At 36.5% G+C, this 21,740-nt stretch overlaps 1 protein-coding gene across 9 annotated transcripts in view; it reads left to right on the top strand.

Annotated features, from left to right (window-relative positions):
* MLLT10 (MLLT10 histone lysine methyltransferase DOT1L cofactor) overlaps positions 1 to 21,509 on the top strand; it is a 220,058-nt gene extending 198,549 nt beyond the window's left edge. For all 9 annotated transcript variants that reach the window (XM_035021504.1, XM_035021503.1, XM_035021508.1 and 6 more), the window contains 9 exons: positions 3,149 to 3,266; positions 4,602 to 4,674; positions 7,606 to 7,760; positions 10,061 to 10,249; positions 10,677 to 10,765; positions 10,902 to 11,263; positions 12,300 to 12,396; positions 17,270 to 17,479; positions 19,740 to 21,509. In XM_035021504.1, the coding sequence (XP_034877395.1) occupies positions 3,149 to 3,266; positions 4,602 to 4,674; positions 7,606 to 7,760; positions 10,061 to 10,249; positions 10,677 to 10,765; positions 10,902 to 11,263; positions 12,300 to 12,396; positions 17,270 to 17,479; positions 19,740 to 19,784 (1,338 nt within the window). In that variant the 3' untranslated portion in view covers positions 19,785 to 21,509. The remainder of the gene's footprint in view (positions 1 to 3,148; positions 3,267 to 4,601; positions 4,675 to 7,605; positions 7,761 to 10,060; positions 10,250 to 10,676; positions 10,766 to 10,901; positions 11,264 to 12,299; positions 12,397 to 17,269; positions 17,480 to 19,739) is intronic.
* The last annotated feature ends 231 nt before the right edge of the window (positions 21,510 to 21,740 follow it).

The raw sequence follows: 21,740 nt of genomic DNA, 5'->3' as shown, positions 1-21,740 counted from the left end.
AAAATGTCTGACATTATGTGTATGCTTTCCTCAGTGAGTCACCCCCCCAACGCCATTCTCATTTACCCTTCTTCATTGCTACTAAGTAGTTGTAAATCTTTTCACTAAACTGGTGGGGGGTTCTTGGCCCTGAGGTGGTAACAGAGTTATCATGGGTTCCCGACATTAACCATTCTAAACATCATTTCAGAAGTATTGGCTAAGCAGTGTCAGACATTTGTGGATTCTTTATTGACTCATATTACCACTTAAAATGTATTAATGACTTGAGTTTTAATGTAGAGTGGTTTAGATGTTTTAATGCACCACAAAATGCTACCTGATAAAATTAATAACTTTTCATCTCTTTCCAAAGTTTCTGGTTTCAATAAATGCAATAATTTTTTAAAAACAAACTACCAGATAATTTTTACTCATTCAGGGAATTTGGGAAATTGGTCATTTAGGATAATGAAGAATATATTCCCATTTTAGGTTTTTATTTTATTACTAATTTTACTTTTGCCTGGCACCTTTGTAAAATAAATACTTTCCTTTTTTGGAATTATGCTAAAGATGATTTAGCTTCTTGATGATAGTCATTATGCAAATCAGTTATTATGCAGTACTGCTTTGCATTTTGATCTTTTAGTATGGCGGGCTAATGTGTGATAGAATAACTAAGATAATTTGAAGACTACATCAAAAAATGTGAAGCTAATAAGGATAAATATAAAGCCCTTGCAGAAAGAGCCCTTCCTGAAAAAGTGTTTTTCTGAGGAGTAGGATCTTTTGATTCTTATCAAGAGACTAAGACAGCTCATAAAACTGATAATTGGAACTAAAAAAGTGGTCCAACTGGTACAATATTAGTTATGTTTCAACCATTATAGGTGACTGCATGAAAAAGGAGAGTCAGAAGGCTGAGATACAGATGCTAAGGCATTTAGATGTCCATGTTCTTTGAGCACCACCGCAGCAGCACTCTGGAACATGCTTTCATTCTGGCTCATATTTTTCTCTCTCTTCTTAATACTGTTAGCTGTTGATTTCTGCTGCCAACAAATGTCTCAAGAACTGACTTTTATTCCTCTAATTAATTTTCTACTTCTAATCTTTTATATGATTAGCTGATCTTTTTAGAATTATATCTAGAGTAAGAGCAAATTGGTTCTGCAAAGGGTATTTTAAGTGTATGGTATCTGAGATGTTTACACATGGGACTGGTAACATCTGGTCTTTCTGTTTGTCTGTTTGGTAATTTTTCTTACCTTAAGTTATTTTGCGAGTAGCCAAGATTTCCAGGTAGTTGACTTCTGGAGACGTAAAAAAATCATAAGTATATTTCTATTTATGAATTGTGTATTTTAGTATGCTGTACTACTAAATACATGGTATCTAGTATGATCTTGAGGTTAAAATTATGCCTTACCTTTTACTGAGGGCTAATGGATTGTTAAACATTAAGACTTTATAGTACAAACTTACTTTTTTTTTTTTAAAGATTTTATTTATTTGTTAGAGAATGAGAGAGAGAGAGCACGAGAAGGGGGAGGGTCAGAGGGAGAAGCAGACTCCCTGCTGAGCAGGGAGCCCGATGTGGGACTTGATCCTGGGACTCTACTGAGCTGAAGGCAGTTGCTTAACCAACTGAGCCACCCAGGCGCCCCAAATAGTACAAACTTACTTTCTGTACACATCTTTAAGAAGAGGAAAAATGAAACCAAAAATTGACCAGTTAAACTTAGACATGAAAGAATGAGCTAGAAAATATACCCTTTGAAACAACGGAAAAACAAGGACAGGATTCTACATCACAGAGTATTTCTGTGAATTGTAAAGTCCAATTTTCATGCCCAGTAAGTTGGCTAGAGGCCATATATAATGTCAGGGTCTGAGTCTTTCCAGAAACACAGTTTATTTTCTGTAATATTTTGCTCATTATAACCACTGTGTTGTCTTGGGTCTCTTGTGTGCAGTTGTACATGTTGGTGTGTCCCCCATCTTTTGTTTTTGCTGTTACTCAGTTTCTTTATATTAGAAGTGCTTCAATCCTTGGAAATTATTTTCCAGAATTCTGTTCTGATATAACTGTACAGTGATTTCATTTTTATAAAGCTTAAGTTGATTTCACTCGTGAAAAAGAATATGAAGTCTACTTTAAAGATTTGTGGTTCTGTTAAATCTGAAAAGTATTTCAGGCTAGTAATAGCCTTCTTTGAGTAACAGTATTTTGTGTACAAGAGATTTGCTCTCAAAATGCCACATTTTAAGGTTATAATATTCTTAGAAAGTGGGAGAAAGTATTCACATCAAAGAAGGCATTTTTATTACATTGGATTACGCAAGACTTTGGCCAGCCTCCTTAGCTTCATCTGTTTAAGGGTTCATTTTCGCTTGTTTGGCACAAGTCCCAGTAGAGGCCTTCAGAATTGTGGTTAGCAACATGAATGAATTACAAACTTTGGACCAGCTCTCCAGTTAGTGGAACTGGCTTCCTGCCAAAAAGACAGTGCCTTATATGGGGTCAGGGCAAAGCTGTGATTCGTTGAGCTCTGCATTGTATAGAAAACATACTTGTGATGCCTGTTTGCTTTCTTTTAAAATAAAAACAAAACAAAACAGAAAAAGCAGCAGGCTTCCAAGTCTATCAAAATAGGAAGTAACAGAATAGTGTGCAGGTTTTACTAATGACTGAGTTAAGCAATGGAAATATAGCTCTGTATAGTTAAAATAGTAAAAGTAGAAATTGGACCTTTCGACCTCCTTCACCAGCCTGTGATGTAAGAGACTGAAGCATTTGTTAGACATCTGTTGTCTACCTGCCCTTATTTTGTAAATGGTTTAATAAGATTAAATAATTAGTCATATGTTCACATGGTTACCATGCCATTGGGTTTTTGTTAGTGACTAGATATTCTGAAATTAAAGCAAGAATAACCTTGTGCCAGTCTTTATTTTTTTTTTTTAATTTGGAATTATGTGACTTTTCAAAAATTGAAATGTTGGAATGGTAAAACAAGTAAGAATGAAATTTGCTCTTCAGAAAGTCAGGAATGTTTGCTTATATTTTTAGGTTGGAAAAAATAGTTGCTAGGTCTATTAGGAGGAAAAACATGAAGATATTTTCAAGTATAATTCATTTATCTTTGTAATTCTTTTCATTTAGGCAAATACCCTATCTGGATCTTCTCTTAGTCAGGCACCATCTCATATGTATGGCAGTAGATTAAATCCAAGTTCATCAATGGCAGCTCTTATAGTTCAATCTGAAAACAATCAAACAGGTAAGTTTTCAAGAATTTTTAAATTCTCCCCCAATGTAATTCCCCCACCCCCACCATTGGCTCATTTTATTTGAAAAGTCTAAAGGTGTGGTTAATATAGGATTATGCTGCAACCCCCCCCCCTTAACCAAAAGAGGCACAGTTGGAAGTAAATAGTGCGCTGTGCTGCAAAATAGTGATGTGCTTTTTTTACTGTCTGAAATGTAAATGTTTAAGCAGAGCCATCAGCAGGCAGGAATGCAACAATGTCTCCTGTGACTTTTGTGATTGATGTGTTCAGTTCTCAGTTCTGTGCAATGAAAGTAACATAACACTGGGCTTTTCTGTGAATAGCCTAAACCTTTATTTGCATAATTCATGAAATTGCATTACACAAACTTGGTTAAAAAAAATCCTGTTAGAGAATTTCTACAGTGTTTAGTAATCCTGTGAATTTTTACCAGTTGACATTTTGTAGCATTTGCCTCTTGTACTGTTTTAATGAGCCACTGGATTTGCTTTGTTTCATTCCATCCTTAAGGATTTGTTGACATGTCCAAGTAGTCATGCCTGTTTGGGGGAAGGGAATGGGTTTAGCAGTTCACCAAGAATGGATCAGTCATGTCTTTACCCTTTAAGGGTCAGAGGTTACCTGACTCAGAATAAGGGGAGGACAATCTTGAAAGAGGCCAGATAGGGTGATTTTAGAAGGAACTGACTGTAGGAGAAATACAAGTTACTTTTCAAGCAGAGATACTCGGTGTTACCTAAGAATTATTTTGAAGAAATTAATTTTTTCCTTTCTAAGTACAGAATATTCCTACTTGTTTTCGTCAACTTAAATTTTTAATGTTTAATTTTATTCTTGCTGTGAGGATCCATGTAATATATATAATTTTAGTTATGGTCTGTGGCTGTGTAATACATTATGCATTTTATGACTTGTCTTGGGATGCAAAGTGTTAAAAAATACAAAGCATAAGGATTTGCTGTGATAAGCATACAGATTAGCTGTCCACAGCTGTGATTCATTACTTTAACCGTAGAAATTAAAAGTGGCTGAGGGGAGGGTACTGCAAATGCAAACCACGCTTCTGTGCTGTAAAATTGAAAGGAATGAAAGAACGGAACATAATCCATGGCCTTCTACACCCACAAAAACGTGTAGGGACAACGCCTTACATGCCACAGTTCAGCAATTCCGAACTAGCAACATACTAGATCTTCTACTTTCGTAGTAACTGCAAAGATAGTGGTAAAGGTTTTATGTATGTTTTAGGAAAAATCAGGGCAAGAGCTTAAAACCTCTTATCTAGTGAGAGTCACTTTATCAGCTATGAAATATTTACACTGCAGATCAAGATCTTGGAGACAATAGCCGCAGCCTTGTTGGCAGAGGAAGCTCACCCCGAGGAAGTCTCTCACCACGGTAAGCATTATTTACTCTGCAGAGTGTCGGCAAAGGAAACATTTTGAGATTTGGAAACTTCTTTATCTCCTATTAGAGCGTACATTTGTGAGGCTGTAAAAGCATTCTGTAGATAAGAAGCATGTCTGGACTGTCAAGAAAAATGATTCTAAATTAATTTGAATATTAAACACATGGTTAGATTTCTAAGCTTTTAAGAAGACATCCCTTTTCTTAGATTTCCAGTCAGTTTCAACTCTCTTGTTTTTATCATTTGTATATTTAGCTGCTGGTACTATTAAGTACATTAATTTGGCTCATTCTTTTTGGTCATGAAATAGTCTTTAAACCTCTTAAAGCAACAAGACTCAAGGCTTTCAACTTTGGGTTCCAGTTTTAGCTCTGTTGTGGGCAATGCACTTAACCCTTTCATCTCTAGTTCCTAGTTTTGGGGCTCATTTCTAAAATCCCTCTAGTTCTTGAGGCACCTGGTTGGCTCAGTCAGAAGAGCATTCAACTCTTGATCTTGGGGTAGTAAATTGGAGTGCCACATTAGGTGTAGAGATTACTAAGAAAAAAATAAACCTTTGGAAAAAAAAAATCCCTCTAGTTCCTAAAATTGAATCTAAGTATAACAAATTATTACATTGTTCTTTGAAATGGTCTAGATACTATATGGTAGAATCTAGGTACCTTGCATAATGTATATAAGGTTATTCCTGTTAGCAGAGGTTGAATTTCTCTGAGCACTGTCTAAGTGCCCCACATCTTCTGTTCTCAGTGGGGGAGTATGGCAGAGGGGAATATTGTATCAATTTATAGAAAACGATGGAACTTTAGGCTGTGGCTTTCTTTTTATTAATTGTATTCTACTTTCAATTTCTATATCTTCTTTCAGTTTGTTTTCTCTCTGCTTTCTAATTTTGTAAACTCTGCCTCAAGCATGGTTAGACTGGGTGAGAATGGAGAACAGAAGTAGGTAAAAGCCCATTCTGGAGTCTTTTTTCAACTGTGGGAAATGAACATTTTTCAGCTATGAGAACTTAAAAATTCTATTAAAAATAAAGATTTTTATGCGAGGATACCATGAATATCTGTTGTTATATTGCTGATATATTGGTAATGTCTTAAGGAACATCAGTAATCTCTAATTTTGCTATTTTCTAGTGGTACATCCAGTAGTGTCTTTTCCTATAAAATTCCTGGGTGACCTAAAAGTAGTATTATTTTTCCTAATTGAACTCTGGAGGAAATGAAATATTCCTTCTTTTTCAACTAGGAATCTGAAGCACACACTGATAACATCAACTGACCTAATCTATAATTTTATGCTGTGATTATTTCTGTACTTTTATTCCACTTTTCGAAGAAGAAAACTAATGGGCTTTTGCTCATATATTTAGTGGAGGAAGCATTTCTGTGTTCCATTCTTAAACTTAAAATATCCTAGAAGCTACCCAGAAATTTTGCAAGATCCCTCAGTGCTATTTTGCTTAGCATAGTTCTTAGTTTTTCATTAGCTAAGTGGATAAAACATTTAAAACAAAAAATTTTACCGAATTATTTATAGCATATATTTCCAAGTTTATATTACCCTTTAAAAACAGCCTGAGGGGCTCCTGGGTGGCTCAGTTGGTTAAGCAACTGCCTTCGGCTCAGGTCATGATCCTGGAGTCCCGGGATCGAGTCCCGCATCGGGCTCCCTGCTCGGTGAGGAGCCTGCTTCTCCCTCTGACCCTCCCCCCTCCCATGTACTCTCTCTCATTCTCGCTCTCTCAAATGAATAAATAAATCTTTAAAAAAAAAAAATTAAAAAAATAAAAACAGCCTGAAATGTAATAACCTAAATTATCCTGGCATAATGTACTATTTGGAGAGGATGGTCAACTGTATGGAGCACGTGATGTTCACGTGTTAGAATAAAAAAAACTCATTTATTTAACTTGTTGAAAGAGATTTGGTAAAGAAGCACACTGAGGCAGTGGCAGAACACTAGTGGATTGTTAGAAGACCCGAGCTGCGCCTAGCTCTGCCCTTTACCAGCAGCGTGTCTTTGCCCAGGTCACTAAAACTGCGTGGTGTTTCCTCATATAGAAATCGAACCAATAAGCCAGGTTTCGACTTCTCAGTAGGTTGTTACAAAGATCATATGAGATAATTATGTGGAAACACTTTGGAAAGGCTAAAGCCCTTTACTAATGTATTATGTTAATGTGGAGGCTGGAGAGCAGAAGTGACCACCTTTACTAATTTAAAACAAAAAATGGATGAGAGAACATTACATGTTCATCTTAATATAAGTAATATTTGTTTTGGAATACTTTTGATTAAGTTAGTACCACTTGAAGTACAGATCCAAGGCATTTTAGAAAAATTTGTATAAAGGGTTCAAATAAAAATTACTGTGGTCTTGCTAATGCTCCTTAATCCTGTAAATACTAGAGAATCCGTATTTTTTACTTTATAACAAAAGATTCCTTCAAAATTATTAAAAATTTCTTTTTACTGGTATTTGAGCTTCTGTTGGTTGTAAATTAAAATGTTTTCTACATTATTATAATTGTACAATGTTACTCTGATATTTTATATATTAAAGCAGAATGGTGAACTCTTCTCTTCTGGCTAATTATTTTAAAGTTTTCTAATACTATCTTTCCCTCTTTTGTCTAAAGCTGTATCAGTTCTTTTACAGCCTATTTCAGAGATTATTGGGGGGGGTGTTTATATTTTCTAGTGGTTTTTAATTACTGAGTATAGCCAGCTATTCCCCTGATTTTATAATTTGGGGAGGAAGAATGGTAATTACTCAGTTTTAGGGTGGATTATGGTTTTATCATTCTTCCAGCATAGGCAGCCTGGAGTTAGAAGACTTACAGGGAAAGCGTCAGCATAAGGTAAGAAATGTGAATGCACTCTCTTTCTGTTTAACCTGAAAATTAATATTTTCAACAGATCTCCTGTAAGCAGTTTACAAATTCGCTATGATCAACCGGTCAACAGCAGTTTGGAAAATCTGCCTCCAGTAGCAGCCAGCATAGAACAGCTTTTGGAGAGACAGTGGAGTGAAGGACAGCAGTTTTTATTAGAACAGGGTACTCCTAGTGACAGTAAGTATTCTTTTCATGTCTTTAAAAGATGGACGGACAGACAGATGGATAGATGTGGCAGTCACACTTTATCAGTAGCAGTGAAATTACGAGATATGTTTTGTAAAATACGGCAAGAAAATGTAGTGTAATGGTTCAATAGAACAGATTCTACAGTTTTACCACTGGATTTGAATCTTACCTTTACCTGTTATTAATGATAGGATCTTGGGCAAGTTTCTTAATGTGTGCATTAGCTCCCATTTTGTAGACTGGGAATAATAATGTACCTGTATCGTAGTGTTGTTTTGAGTGTATTAAATGGCATAAAAACTGTGAAGAACATTGCCTAGCTCATAGTAAGCACTGATCTGTTCAGTGGTTGTTGTTACTGTTTTGAATTATTTTAATATTGGTACTTTGTTCTTACCAATTTTTAAATTTTACTAAAATACATGAGTTATATCTTAGCTTAATTGTTTGAAGAAAACTTGGCTTACCTCTGGAGAATTCATTTTAAAAAAATGCATTTAGTCAGGGGAGCCTGAGTGGCTCAGTCCATTGAGTGTACAACTCTTGGTTTCAGCTCAGGTCATGATCTCAGGGTCGTGAGATCGAGCCCCACGTCAGGCTCCTCGCTCACTGGGGAGTCTGCTTGAGATTCTCTCCCTCTCCTTCTCCTTCTCTCCCCGTAGAAATAATTTTGAAAAAAGTAAAAATAAAAATGCTTATAGTCAAATACATTCAGCTGTCTTCTTAATTTTATAATTTGGATGAGAAAATAAGAATTACTAAATTTATATATATTTTGTATTATTTATTAAATTATGTAATATATGTATTTTATATACATATTTAGTATTTTTCAATGTTAAGTATTAGGGAGGATCCTGGGTGAAAAATGCTAAAAAAGCAACGTTACTATAAGTGGCAGTTAGCTGGGGAAGTGGCCTCATGTTAAGGATATACATTTTTAGGGAAAAAATAGATAGTTTTTATTGTTTTGGGATATAGGCTTTTACTGCTTTATTGTATCAAAACAAAACATTTTGCTTATTGTTAGTAGACAAGTGCCGTAAATTGATATTTTCATTTTTGTGTGTGTGTGTGTGTTGTTTTATTTTGTTTTATGAATGGTGCCTTGACGGAAAAATGCTAATTGTGAGGAAATTCATGCCAGGATAATCCTTTAAACATGATAGCTGGAGGACAGGTTTAGCTTAGTCTTATTGCATCTCATTTGGGTACACTGAGGGTTTCTTTTTAGCATCTTAAAGAGGAGGGATAAAAGTTAAATCCTTGGGAAATGACCATATATGTCTGTACCACTACACTTGTGTCTTTTAAAGGCCCTGAGGGCATGTTAAACAAATACAGCTTTTTACTATGTGTACGTAGAACTTCTAAAGTGTCCGTCACCCTGGCATAACTACTCAGTGTTGTCAGTTGAGAGGTCTGAGTTGTGGAAGAAATTGAAACTGTATTTGAGGTGATGGAGGCAGGACAGAAACCGCCTGCTCACAGACGATCGGCTTTTCTCTGGGAGCTGGGAGTGGGGGTTGTGGTGCGTGCACACTGCTCCCTGCTGGCGGATGTGTGGATCAGCATGCCGAGCGCTGGGTCTGGGAGGCTTCTCACCCCGGGTCTGGTGACATGCTTAGCTTAGCCAAGCAGCACACAGAAACTTGTGCTCTTTATTGTGGTGAAGGCTACTGGTGATTCTTTCCCATTTTAAATATGATTTTAATGAAAAATTATGGCAGGCACTTTGAATTTTTAATTAGGTTTTTATTTTGGTGAAAATAAGATGTCATCATTTTTCTTTGAGAATGGAAACTACCTAGACCAGATGGGTGGGTTTTTTTGATAGGTGGTAACAAAGTTCCCAGAAGGTACATCTAGGAACAGTATCCCTTTATGCTTATATATACACATAATATATTGTGGTCTATTTATATCTATGTATAAATTTAGAAATAAAACCTGGTGGGCGCCTGGGTGGCTCAGACAGTTAAGCGTCTGCCTTCGGCTCAGGTTATGATCCCAGGGTCCTGGGATCGAGTCCCGCATCAGGCTCCCTGCTCCTTGGGGGCCTGCTTCTCCCTCTGCTTCTCTCTCTCTCTCTCTGTCTCTCATGAATAAATAAATAAAATCTTTAAAAAAAAAAAAAAAGAAATAAAACCTGGTAATTTGAGGATGCTTTACAAAATTTCTACTTTCCTATTTTAACTTATTTTTAAAGTTATTGACACTTCAGTCTGTAAAATACTTAGTCCTGTGTGGGAACTTGTCTTTATTAAAACCATCCAAATGTTTGCTAGTTTTAGGAATGCTAAAGTCATTACACCAACTTCAAGTTGAAAATCGGAGATTGGAAGAGCAGATTAAAAACTTGACTGCCAAAAAGGAACGTCTTCAGTTATTGAATGCACAGCTCTCAGTGCCTTTTCCAACAATAACAACAAATCCTAGTCCATCTCATCAAATGCATGCATTTTCAGCACAGAACGGTAAGTGTGAAAATACTTATTGCATATCTAAGGAAAGTAGGATCGACTTTCAGTATCTTTTTTCATAATAAGTGAATAATAACTGGTTACCAGTTATATGAAGAAGTAGAAAAGGAATGATAGGTTATTTTCAAAGAACATGAAGAATCTGTTAAGTGATCAACTTGAATTTGCTCTAACTTCTTTAGTACGTAATTTAACTATAATAGTTATTTAAATGCGTAATGATCTCTTTATTGATTTAAAGCCATAGTATTCAATAGAGTTATAGATTTTTCCCTTTAAACTGGTATTAGGCATAGCAAGACTTAATATTTAAGTGTTTTTAATGTGGGCTTCAGGATAAGCTTTTAGATAAGCCTTTAATCTTACACATAATGTCATTTATCAGGGTAAATAGGCTTCTTTTTGTTTTTTATTATTCTAGCTCCTACCACTGATTCCTTGAACAGCAGTAAGAGCCCTCATCTAGGAAACAGCTTTTTACCTGATAATTCTCTTCCTGTATTAAATCAGGTAATTTTGGTGTGGTTAGTTTCATTTCTACGTTTTTCTTACGAACAGTAGTATATCACATTAAAAGGGTTAAGATGATTTTAAACAGTTTTGCTGTGTTCTTTCTTACTTAAGTTCCTATTCTTTCTTACATTAGGACTTAACCTCCAGTGGACAAAGCACCAGCAGCTCTTCTGCTCTTTCTACCCCACCTCCTGCTGGGCAGAGTCCAGCTCAGCCTGGCTCCGGCGTTAGTGGAGTTCAGCAGGTCAATGGTGTGACAGTGGGGGCCCTGGCTAGTGGAATGCAGACTGTAACATCCACCATTCCTACAGTGCCTGGAGTGGGTGGAATAATTGGAGCTTTGCCAGGTAACCAACTGGCAATTAATGGCATTGTAGGAGCTTTAAATGGGGTTATTCAGACCCCTGTCACAATATCCCAGAACCCTACCCCCCTCACCCACACAACTGTACCACCTAATGCAACACATCCAATGCCAGCTACACTGACTAACAGGTAAGAAACGCACGTAATAGATTTTGGGTTCTTTAGTGCAACATATAGTACCAGCATTGTCCATGCTTTCAAATTGGGGTTTTTAATGGGCTTCTTGTAGATGTAATCAACAAGAAATGAAAATCTAGCAAACTTCTAGATTAAGTGTATTATTCTGAGAGCCATTTATTTTTGAAATTTAAGTAATTCAGATTAAAACAAAATTAAATCACTTTTAGTAATAAAGCATTAAATATGTTCTGTGCTTAAAATTTCATTCTTGATCTGTGTTATCTCCCCTTGTATATTGCCTTCATGTATCATAAATTTTGAAGAAAATATTGTAATGACGATCGCATATGAATGAATATTGATTTCTTAAAATTCAGCTATGCAATTTTGCTAGTTTTATAATTAAAAATTTTGATATAGGATGAAGGCCTAGATCAAATTATCTTGAATTTCCTGTGAGTGAAACTGTTTCATGGTACTGGAGTTTCATTTGACTGTTTGTTCAAAATAAGGGGACTAAAGCCATGTTGTTACTGAACATACATTTGAGGAATAAATCGTTTTAAATGGATTTGCAGTGGATACTAGGAAACTATTTTTCTGGCTCCCTTTTCTTTGGTGTTTAATTTTACTCTCCATTGGGACCATTAAAAAAGGTTAGGTAAAGTCAATTAGTAGATGGGATTTTTCCTTGTTTTACATATATGCTATTTAGTGTGGGTTAAATTATCCTCGAATAATTAAAAATTATTACGTGCGTGTTATAAACACATTTAAATTTCTATTCCATAAAGTACTGAGTGCCTTCTTGGTTTATAATAAAAAGGAAAACAAAACATTTCTTGACAATGTGAATTCTTATTTACCTGTATATACACGAGAGAGAAAAAAGAAATTTGTACGTGATTGTTATCAGAAAGTATTATATTTAAAGATTTGACTTGTTAACTCATTAAACACCAAATTGAAAAGTTGTTTTTCATTTTACATTTTAAGAAACATTAAAGATATATAGTAGAAAGTAAGAATTTTAATCATTTTTCAGTGCCTCAGGACTAGGATTACTTTCTGACCAGCAAAGACAAATATTTCTTCACCAACAACAATTTCAGCAGTTGTTAAATTCTCAACAGCTCACGCCAGTAAGTTCTTCCTTTTGATAATATTTGATTTTTATTAGGAGCAAGTGTTCTAGGCTGTAATAGGCATTCAGCATGGGTACAGACTTACCCATTTTGTGAAATAGCATTATCGGATGCATAGCCCCCAAAATAGTTTGTCTTGCCATTTAGTATAGTCTGTGATACCTATAGTGACATTATATTGATTCATTTACAAACTTTAGAACATACACTGTGAGGCTCTTGTAGACTCTGGTAATGTGGTGCTGAACAAGACTTTGTATTTTCATGGGGTTTCATTCCGACAGTGGAGGTGGACAATAAACAAATGTGTGGGTGTAGTGATCGGCACTGAAAAGAAAAATGAGGGGGAGGATAAAGGGATAGAGGAACAGTGGGACAGGGGCCTCATTTTAGATAGCAGAGTCTTGCCTCTTTGAGTAGGTGACTTTTGAACACAGACCTGAATAAAAGTTGAAGGAACGTGCATTTTTGACACGGGGGAATGAATGGAAGAGCAGCATTGAACAAGACCGCATGTGTTTGTTTTGAGTACTGGAAAGAAGGCCGGCATGACTGCAGAATAAGGGAGAGGCTGGTGCAGGGGAGAGAAAGTCACGGGTGGGCCTTGTTTGGCTGTCTGTGGCAGGAAATTTAGATTTTGCATATGATGAAAAGCCATTAGTGATTTTTTTTTTAAGTTTTCTATCGTGGAAACTTTCAAATGTATCAAAATAGTATATAGTATACTAGTTTTAATAATTACCTCAACTTTAAAAATCTTGTTTCATATATCCTCACTTTTTCTTTCAGGGTTATTTTAAATAATTAGTTGGAAGATTTGAGCAGAATAGTGACATGATAACAATTCACATTTTTTAAAGATTAACTTAGCTGTTGTATGGGAAATTGTATGTGTTGGGAGGGGAGATGGTAGCAAAAGGAGAAACAGGGAGGCTATTGGAGTAGTCCAGGTAGAAGATGTGGTTATCTTAAATAGCAGGATCAATGTGGGGGAAAACCATCTGGGATTGTGTATTTTGAAGATAAAACCAACAAGACTTGTTTGTCAGATGTTGAAGGTAAAGAAGAGTCCTGTTTTAAACAATGGGATGTTGAGTTTTACTGAGATTTGGAGGACCTGGAGGAACAGCCGGGTTTGGAGAGAAAGCAGTTCTGTTACAGATGTACTAAGGTGGAGATGTCTATTTAGATGTTCAAGTGAGATGTAGACCAGACAGTTGTGTGAGTCTGGAGTCCCGGAAAAGGATTCAGTTGAAATATACATTTGGGCTCATTGCTGCATGTATGATACTTAGATTTACAAGATTTTATGAGATCAGTAGGGAATGAGGACTGATGTCTGAGGACTGAGCCCTGGATATACTGGAAGAGGAACACAATCCTAGTAGAGGATGTGGGAAAAAAGTGACCAGTGAGTTAAGAGAGGAACTGAGAGTGGTATCCTTGGCTCCATGTGAAGCAAATGTATCAACAAAGGAAGGACTCGGCTGTATAAAAATGCTTCTGGGAGGACAAGTAAATTGACCATTGAATTTGGCTGTCTGGAGGTTTTGACAATTGTGGTGAGAAGTAAAAACCTCCTCGAATGGTTCCAAAGAAAATGGCAGGAGGGGAAGTGAAGATGGAGTAGTGGTAGCTCCAGACACTTCACTCTAAAAAAGCAGAGAAATGAGCAGCTAATGGCAAAAGACATGGTCTAAGGGGGAAGTTTCTCTTCACTTTGAATATGACAGCATATGTATATGTTGGTGGGAGCAGGAGAGAGGAAGGGTAACAGCAGCAAAGTTCTTCAGAGGGACGGAGAGGGAGGGGAGTGGCGAGCAGCATCCCACTGTATGAAGAGGGCAGGCGGAGCAGCTGTCAGAGGGTTTTTATGACAGGAGTTTGAGGAAACCCACTTTCAATGTTTTCAATTTTTAAAATTAGAATTAAGGGCATCAGGGGCGCCTGGGTGGCTCCGTTGGTTAAGCATCTGCCTTCAGCTCAGTTCGTGATCTCAGGGTCCTGGGATTGAGTCCCACTTCGATCGGGCTTCCTGCTCAGTCGGGCGTCTGCTTCCCCCTCTCCCTTTGTCCCTCCCCCTGCTTGTGCTCTCTCTCTTTCTCAAATAAATAAACAAAATCTTTAAAAAAAAAGCTGAGGGAGCTAAGAATATTGGTGGTCAGATGAGAGAAAAAAATGTGGAATTAGGTATCTTGGAGAAGAGAGGAAGAATTGACTAGCCTGGCTGGCTCATTTAGTAGAGCATGCGACTCTTGGGGTTGTAAGTTCGAGCCCCATGTGGGGTGTAGAGATTTACCTAAAAATAAAATCTTAAAAAAAAAAAAAGATTGGAAGTGTGTGGTTCACATGCAGAGACATTCTGGCTGGCTTTGTGCAGTCATAAACTTAAAGCCAGATGGGTTGATGTATTTGTGCAATTCTCTCCAGCTCCATTTCCCTAGCGTACTTCGTTGAGTTAGACTGCTTGGAAAATGCACTATTTAATTAGCTCAGAGTTTCAGCCTTTGTTTGTAATTTCTTTCTAAGTATTTACCCGGAGTGCCTGGCTGGCTTAGTCAGTGGAGTGTGCGACTCCTGATCTTGGGGTTGTGAGGCGGAGCCCCACGTTGGGTGTAGAAATTACTTAAAAAAATCTTTAGGGCGCCTGGGTGGCTCGGTTGGTTAAGCATCTGCCTTTGGCTCAGGTCAAGATCCCAGAGTGCTGGGATCGAGCCCCACATTGGGCTCCCTGCTCAGTGGGGAGTCTGCTTCTCCCCCCAACCCCTCCTCTCTGCTCGTGCTCTCTCTGTAGGTCTCTCCACCCCCAAAATAAATAATCTTTAAAAAAATAAAATTTTTATATATAGGTAAATAAAATGTATGTGCCCATTTTTTTTGCTTTAGTCAAAAATATATTGAAAATACTAATTTTGATTGTGGATCATCGTTTTCAGTTACTGTTCTTACAATGGTATAAAGATAGACTGTATATAAATTCTTTAATGCTTACACTAAAATGTGATCTTGTTTTCTTATCTCTCATCTTAATACGAAGTACTAAAATTCTGTTTATTTGGGGTCCTTCCTCTTAATCAAGATTATTATTAGTAATAGTACATGTAGATGACTCATTTCTAGAACATGGTTCATTAAGGGGGTTTTAGCACACATTGTTGCTCAGAGACCACAAGAACTGAAGTTGTTTAAATTCTGTCTTTTCTTTGTCAGCCAAGATTGTGGGGTGAACTTTGTTCGTTTATAAGCAGCGCATTTTCTTCTAAGTCATCCTGACTTCTCCCATCTTAAGAAAAACTCTTGCTTGACCCTCCTCCCCCCACCAACTGCTACCCTGTTTTTCTGCTTGCTGTCTTCTCCCAGATGGCCTTCATACTGCTAAGTCCAGTAGACAGTTGTTGTTCTTCTTACTTGATCTGGCAAAAGCATTTGACGGAGTTGATCACTCCCTCCTCCTTGAAACACTTTCTTCCCTTAGCCTTCAGGAGCCCACATTACCGCGGTGTTCTTCCTGCATAACCATTCATTCCTCTCTTCCCCTCAACCTCTCACTTTCAGAGTAACCTAGTATTTTCGTGATCTCCTCCAGTCATAGAGCTTCGATTATCATTCTCCAGTCCAGCTTTAAATATGTGCAGATGTTACATCTTCAGCCCAGGCCCATTTCTGGAGTTTCAAACTTCTGTATCCAACTGCTTTCTTGATATCTCCACTTAGATATTTTAATAGACATTTCAAGCATAACATGTCCAAAACTGAACTGCTAATCTGTCACAAACCTGCTCCACATGTAGTTTTGCCTACCTCTGCCAAAGGCAACACCAATTTATAGTTGCTCAAGCCCAAAACCTTGCAGTCATTCTTCACTCTCATCTGACGCCTCACACTGAATCCATCCAGAAGTCCCAAGTAAGATTGTGTCACTCCTCAGCTTAAAATCTTCCCCTGGTTTCCCGTATTACTTTGAGTAAAAGCCAAAGTGTTCATGGCCCACCACCATGAGGCCCGCATTCTCCCCTTGTCTCCTACTTGTTCACTTGTCCCCAGCCTGCCCCTGGTCTCCTTGCTATTCCTTGACCACACTGGATATGCTCCCACATAGTCCCTTAGCACTGGCTGTTCTTCTTCCTAGAAATCTCCTCCCTTTCCCCATATCCATATAGCGAATTCCCTCCTTGTCTCCAAGTCTTTGTTCGAGTGAGAACCACCCTGACCTATCTGAGATTTCCACCCCCCCCATACTGTCACCCACACATTGCTGTTTACCCTGATCCTTACCAATAATCATATCCTAACATTTTTGTTGGTCTCTCTGTCTTCCCCTCAGGCTGTACACAGAAGGGCAGAGATTTTTTTCCCCACTCATATGTCTCAGAACAGTGCCTGGCACATAGTAAACACTCAAGGAATCAAATACATACTTGCTGCAAAGAATAGTCTCATAACTACACCAACGAAGCACTCTTTGTTGGCATGAATGAGAACTTTAAAAGTTATTTTTATGTTCCTAGAATTGGGAATGAGAATGGCCCACATTCTAAAGTCAGATTCAGATAACTTGTGACTTCTAAGTTGCCATTGCCCTTAATTATCATGGATAACCCAATTTGAATAGAGGTCTCCTATATTTGTTTGCTCTGTTTTGAAAATAAGCCATTCACTAGTGATATTGACATTTTATAATAGATGGTTATTATCTAGTGCACTATATTTTTCCAGATAAGATAACTTGTTTTCTTTCTTAGTAGTATAAATGTGACTTATATTTAAATATCTAATATTAAAGTAAAGAAGAAAATAGAAAAGTCAGGCTTTACTGACTGCTGAATTCTATGACTGGGAACTCATCTTCTCCCACATGTTTTTACCAAAGGAACAACATCAGGCCCTTCTGTATCAGTTAATGCAACAGCATCACCACCAGCAGCACCACCCACCTGAACTACAGCAGCTCCAGATCCCTGGGCCAACACAGATCCCAATTAACAACCTACTTGCAGGTACTCAGGCGCCACCACTTCACCCAGCCACCACCAACCCGTTTCTCACCATCCATGGCGATAACACAAGCCAGAAAGTAACGGTAAGTATCTTTGCTTTATTATTAATCTAGGGAAATAATAAAAAGAATGTTATTGATTAATCAGAGATGACTGTCTCTTTAGCTTTTCTCTCTTATTTAAAAAATATGTATATATATATATTCCCCTGATAATTTCTTCTTAAAACCAGTTGTTTCAGCAGCTGGATATTGTAAACATGAAGGACCCAAGCCAATTTATATATCTCCTAAGTACATTAGTTTAAATTTGTGCATATGGTTTGAAGGACGTTTTATAATTCACCAAATTGGAAATGAAAATGTATTTTAGTTATAGTAAGTGGTATGGGACAGTCCATTCAAAAGATAATAGTTGGTACTTTTTGATGAACTTTTGTTCAGTTAATTTGTTTAATTATAGAACCAGTCTAGATAATTTTGGAATATTTTTATTACTTTGCTTTAAAGTACTTTGTAAAACTGAATCATATTTATAATAAAATTAATATATAAATTTTAGGGCACTCCAGTTACTCTGCCAGATTAATTTTAAAAAGAAAAGTAAATCATAATGATATTTGTAATGGAATTTAAATTATTAATTTCATTTAAGCGACAGCCTCTTACCTTTTCAGTGTACCAGTTAAGGTAAATTAAAAATGGATGCAGGAACAGTGTATTGTACATATAGGAGCGCACATTTTAAGGCTGTTTCTTTCTATTAATTCTCCTCTTCAATTAGGTCTACTTTACTGGAGTATAAGTGTTTCCCCTAAATTCGAGTTCAGGGCAGAGAAGGATATTGGGATATAGAATGGAGACTGGACGTCAGGAAAAGGAAGAAGGGAAAGAATGAGGTGGGAGACTTGGCAAATCACAGTGTGAAAAGTCACAATGTTTGCTATTTCCCATCACTTGAAAGCTTGCTGTTTACTGTGCTGTTAGTCTTCAGAAACTTTAGTTTGTATTGAGTAACAAGAGTTGGTTCAAAATGCAGGATTAATTGGTTTTCATCAACTCTTCAATGCCTTTGTTTGCCCCACTGTCTCTAACTTCCTGATTGTGAATACTCCTGTCGCTATCATAAACCTAGTCACCTCTCCAGTGTTTTACAGATGTGGGAAATTTCCATGAGTCTGTATTAATTTAGGGATTTTTTTATACCGTTTTTTCCTTTTTCAATTTTTTTCTTGCATTAAAAAGCAAACTACAGGCATACCTTGGAGATAGTGCGGATTCAGGTCCACACACTGCAATAAAGTAAATATTGTAAAAAGTGAGTCAGATGAATGTTTTTGTTTCCCAGTGCATATAAAAATTATGTTTACATTATACTGTAATCTGTCAAGTGTGCGATAGCATTGTCTAAAGAAACAAAGCACATACCTTAATTTAAAAATGCTTTTTATTTCTAAAAAAAGGCTAACCACCATCTGAGCTTTCAGTGAGTTGTAATCACTAATCATAGATCCCTGTAACAAATATAATAATGAAAGAGTTTGAAATATTACAAGAATGACTAACATGTGACATAGAGATAAGAATTGATCAAATGCTGTTGGAAAAGTAGTGCCAATAGACTTGCTTGACACAAGATTGCCACCATCCTTCAGTTTGGGGGAAAATGTAATAAAGTGATGCTTAATAAAACGAGGTATTTTTACAAGCTACCTTTTCCTGAGTGATACAGTATGGAATGTGTTTTTTAACAGAAAACTACAATAATAAATAAAAAAAGTAAGCACTATTAAGTACCTAATGGGAGAAAAACAAGGCTGGGAAATAATATTTATGAGTACCCCACTGTGTGCCAGGCATCTTTGTTAGATAACAATAGTATATGTGATTTCAGTCTTGAGGGACTTTAAAATTTTTTTTATAGATCAGTAAAAGGAGACTCAAAGAGTTTAGCTTAAGGGACAAATGGCACATGTGGGATCAGAACCCATGACTTTGTTAGTGCATAAAAATTCATTTTCCCCAATACCACGTAATTACTACTGTGGACAAGTCAATTTGGGGGATGATTTCTACATCCATTCTCTATGAGTTCTGTCCTTTCAGATGGGCCCTTCTGTCTTCATATACTGCTGAAGTTAATATAAAGCAACTGATAATGTTTACCAGTAAACTCATGTCTTTATATTGTGCTGAAAAGTAGTCATGCCAACTTGTAGAAAAAAATGAAATCGCCATAGATACCACCTTTTATCTCCGTTATAATTCCAGTTTAAGAGACGATTACCACAAGTGTGGACCACGCATTCATTTACCTAATGCCTTTGATTTTGTTTAACTGCAGAGACTTAGTGATAAAACTGGGCCTGTCACTCAAGAGAAAAGTTGACACTTGAGAAACCTCTGGATTGCCTCACCTGCTGCTCTAGCACTTCATCTGGCTGCTGTTGCAGCCCTCCTACACCCATGAAGAAATGCGACAAGAAGTGAACTGCACAACAAAGGATTAATTGCCACAAGGACTTGCTTGTAAGGCTTTGATTAATTTTCTTGTTGCTTTGTTGCACTGAAATGGAATTCCCATATATCCCCTATCCCTCAACCCAGATTTTTTTGAACTTTGAAAAAAAAAATTTAATAACTAACTTTTGTCAATGAAATAATTTACATGCAATGAATTTATCAACCTAAGAGGAATTTAATATAGTTGGTGCACAACTAATTTTGTTATAAATTGGAGAGACGAACAGCAAAACTAAAGACTTGTTCCATTTATAAACTGATTTTGTTGTACAAGTTAGAATATGAAGTACAATCTTTTGTTTGGGTTATAGTATGCTCGCTCTGTGAGTCAGATCTTAAGACAGATTTTAAGGAACTGTCCAATATTGTCTATTGGAGTTTTATTGGTTAAGTATTGCAAATTAATAGGTCATCAACTGGTACTTGGCAATCTTTGTTATAAAAATTTCTTTATAATGGGATTTGGCCAGTTTTGGTAATCAAGTTAGGATGTAATGTCTGCTTCTGCTAAAGGTAATTTTCTTTTGCTAAATACTTTTTTTTTTTTAATAAAGTGCTAAGACCTACTCATATTTTAAAGTAACTACTCATATTTTGAGTTAAGTGAGTTCTAAGGCTGCTGGGGGAACCAGATCAATTCAAAGCGAAAGATTTCTTTCAGAAAGAGGGGCCGCTCTGGAAACTGCTGGTAGGGTTTGGCCTGAATCAAGTGCCTATTAGTACCTCCATTGTGTTGAAATGGCTCTAGACAGCTGAGCTTGCACTATCGTCAGTCCTTGTACGTACGTAGTAGGAATAGTCCTTGTTGCACCAGCAGCCTTCCCCATGGTTCTGCCTTTATTAAAAACTTTCTATGCCACTGTAGATAGCTCAGGCAAAACTATTACCTGGGTATTTATCCACTAATGAGTCACAAGGAAAATGAGTGGATTTGGTAAGATTTTTTTTTTTTTTTTAAACAACTTCCCATTTACTGACAGTGATTTCAAACAAAACAACTACAGTTCCTGAAACAGGTGAAATTTGTATTTACAGTCCTTACACTTTGGGTAGCCACACTCCTGGTGTGACAGTATAGCAGAGTATAAATTGAACAATTGGGGATGTAATCATTGAACTGTTCTTAAATGCGTGAATTATTAGTGGAAAAGACCCAGCTGTAATTAGACCTCCACTGTGTACTTAGCTGGAAGAACATGTTAATTCTGCAATATGTTTCTTGGTTAAACATTGCACAGTTCTTACCTCATTTCTGTAAATAAGGTTTTGTGAATCTGTTTTGTATTGTGAAAAATTCATAAGATAACATTGATATTTTGATTTGTAATATTTCTAATTGGTAGATTTAATTGAAAAGTAAAATTAATTTATTTTTATATGTTCAGGGGAATTTTAAAGAAGTCAAATCTTTTGTAGATAATTAAAAAAATCGGTGTGGTTTATTTTACTTATTTAACCCACTGGTTGTTATTCTGTAACAATTTGTATAAATGGTAAATTTTGAATGTGTTGTTATTTTATCTAGATGTAAAATTCCACATGTATTAAAAAAATGTACAAAGTTTTTGTTAATAAAATTTAATAATGTTTATAACTCTGTGCCATTCCTTTTTCCAGTTTTATTAAGATATAATTGATATACAGTACCATGTAAGCTTAAGGTATACAATATAATGATTTGACTTATATGTATTGTGAAATGATCACCACAGTAAGTTTAGTTAACATCCATCATCTCGTGCAGATACGAAAACAGGAGAATGAAAAAAAAGTCTTTCCTTTGTGATGAGAATTCTTAGTATTTACTCTCGTAACAACTTTC

The sequence above is a fragment of the Mirounga leonina genome, unplaced genomic scaffold (assembly GCF_011800145.1).
Source record: "Mirounga leonina isolate KUSES-001 unplaced genomic scaffold, KU_Mleo_1.0 Mir_175, whole genome shotgun sequence".
Lineage (NCBI taxonomy): Eukaryota > Metazoa > Chordata > Mammalia > Carnivora > Phocidae > Mirounga > Mirounga leonina.
The sequence above is the reverse complement of the archived record's forward strand: the minus strand, read 5'-3'. Positions and strand labels throughout refer to the sequence as shown.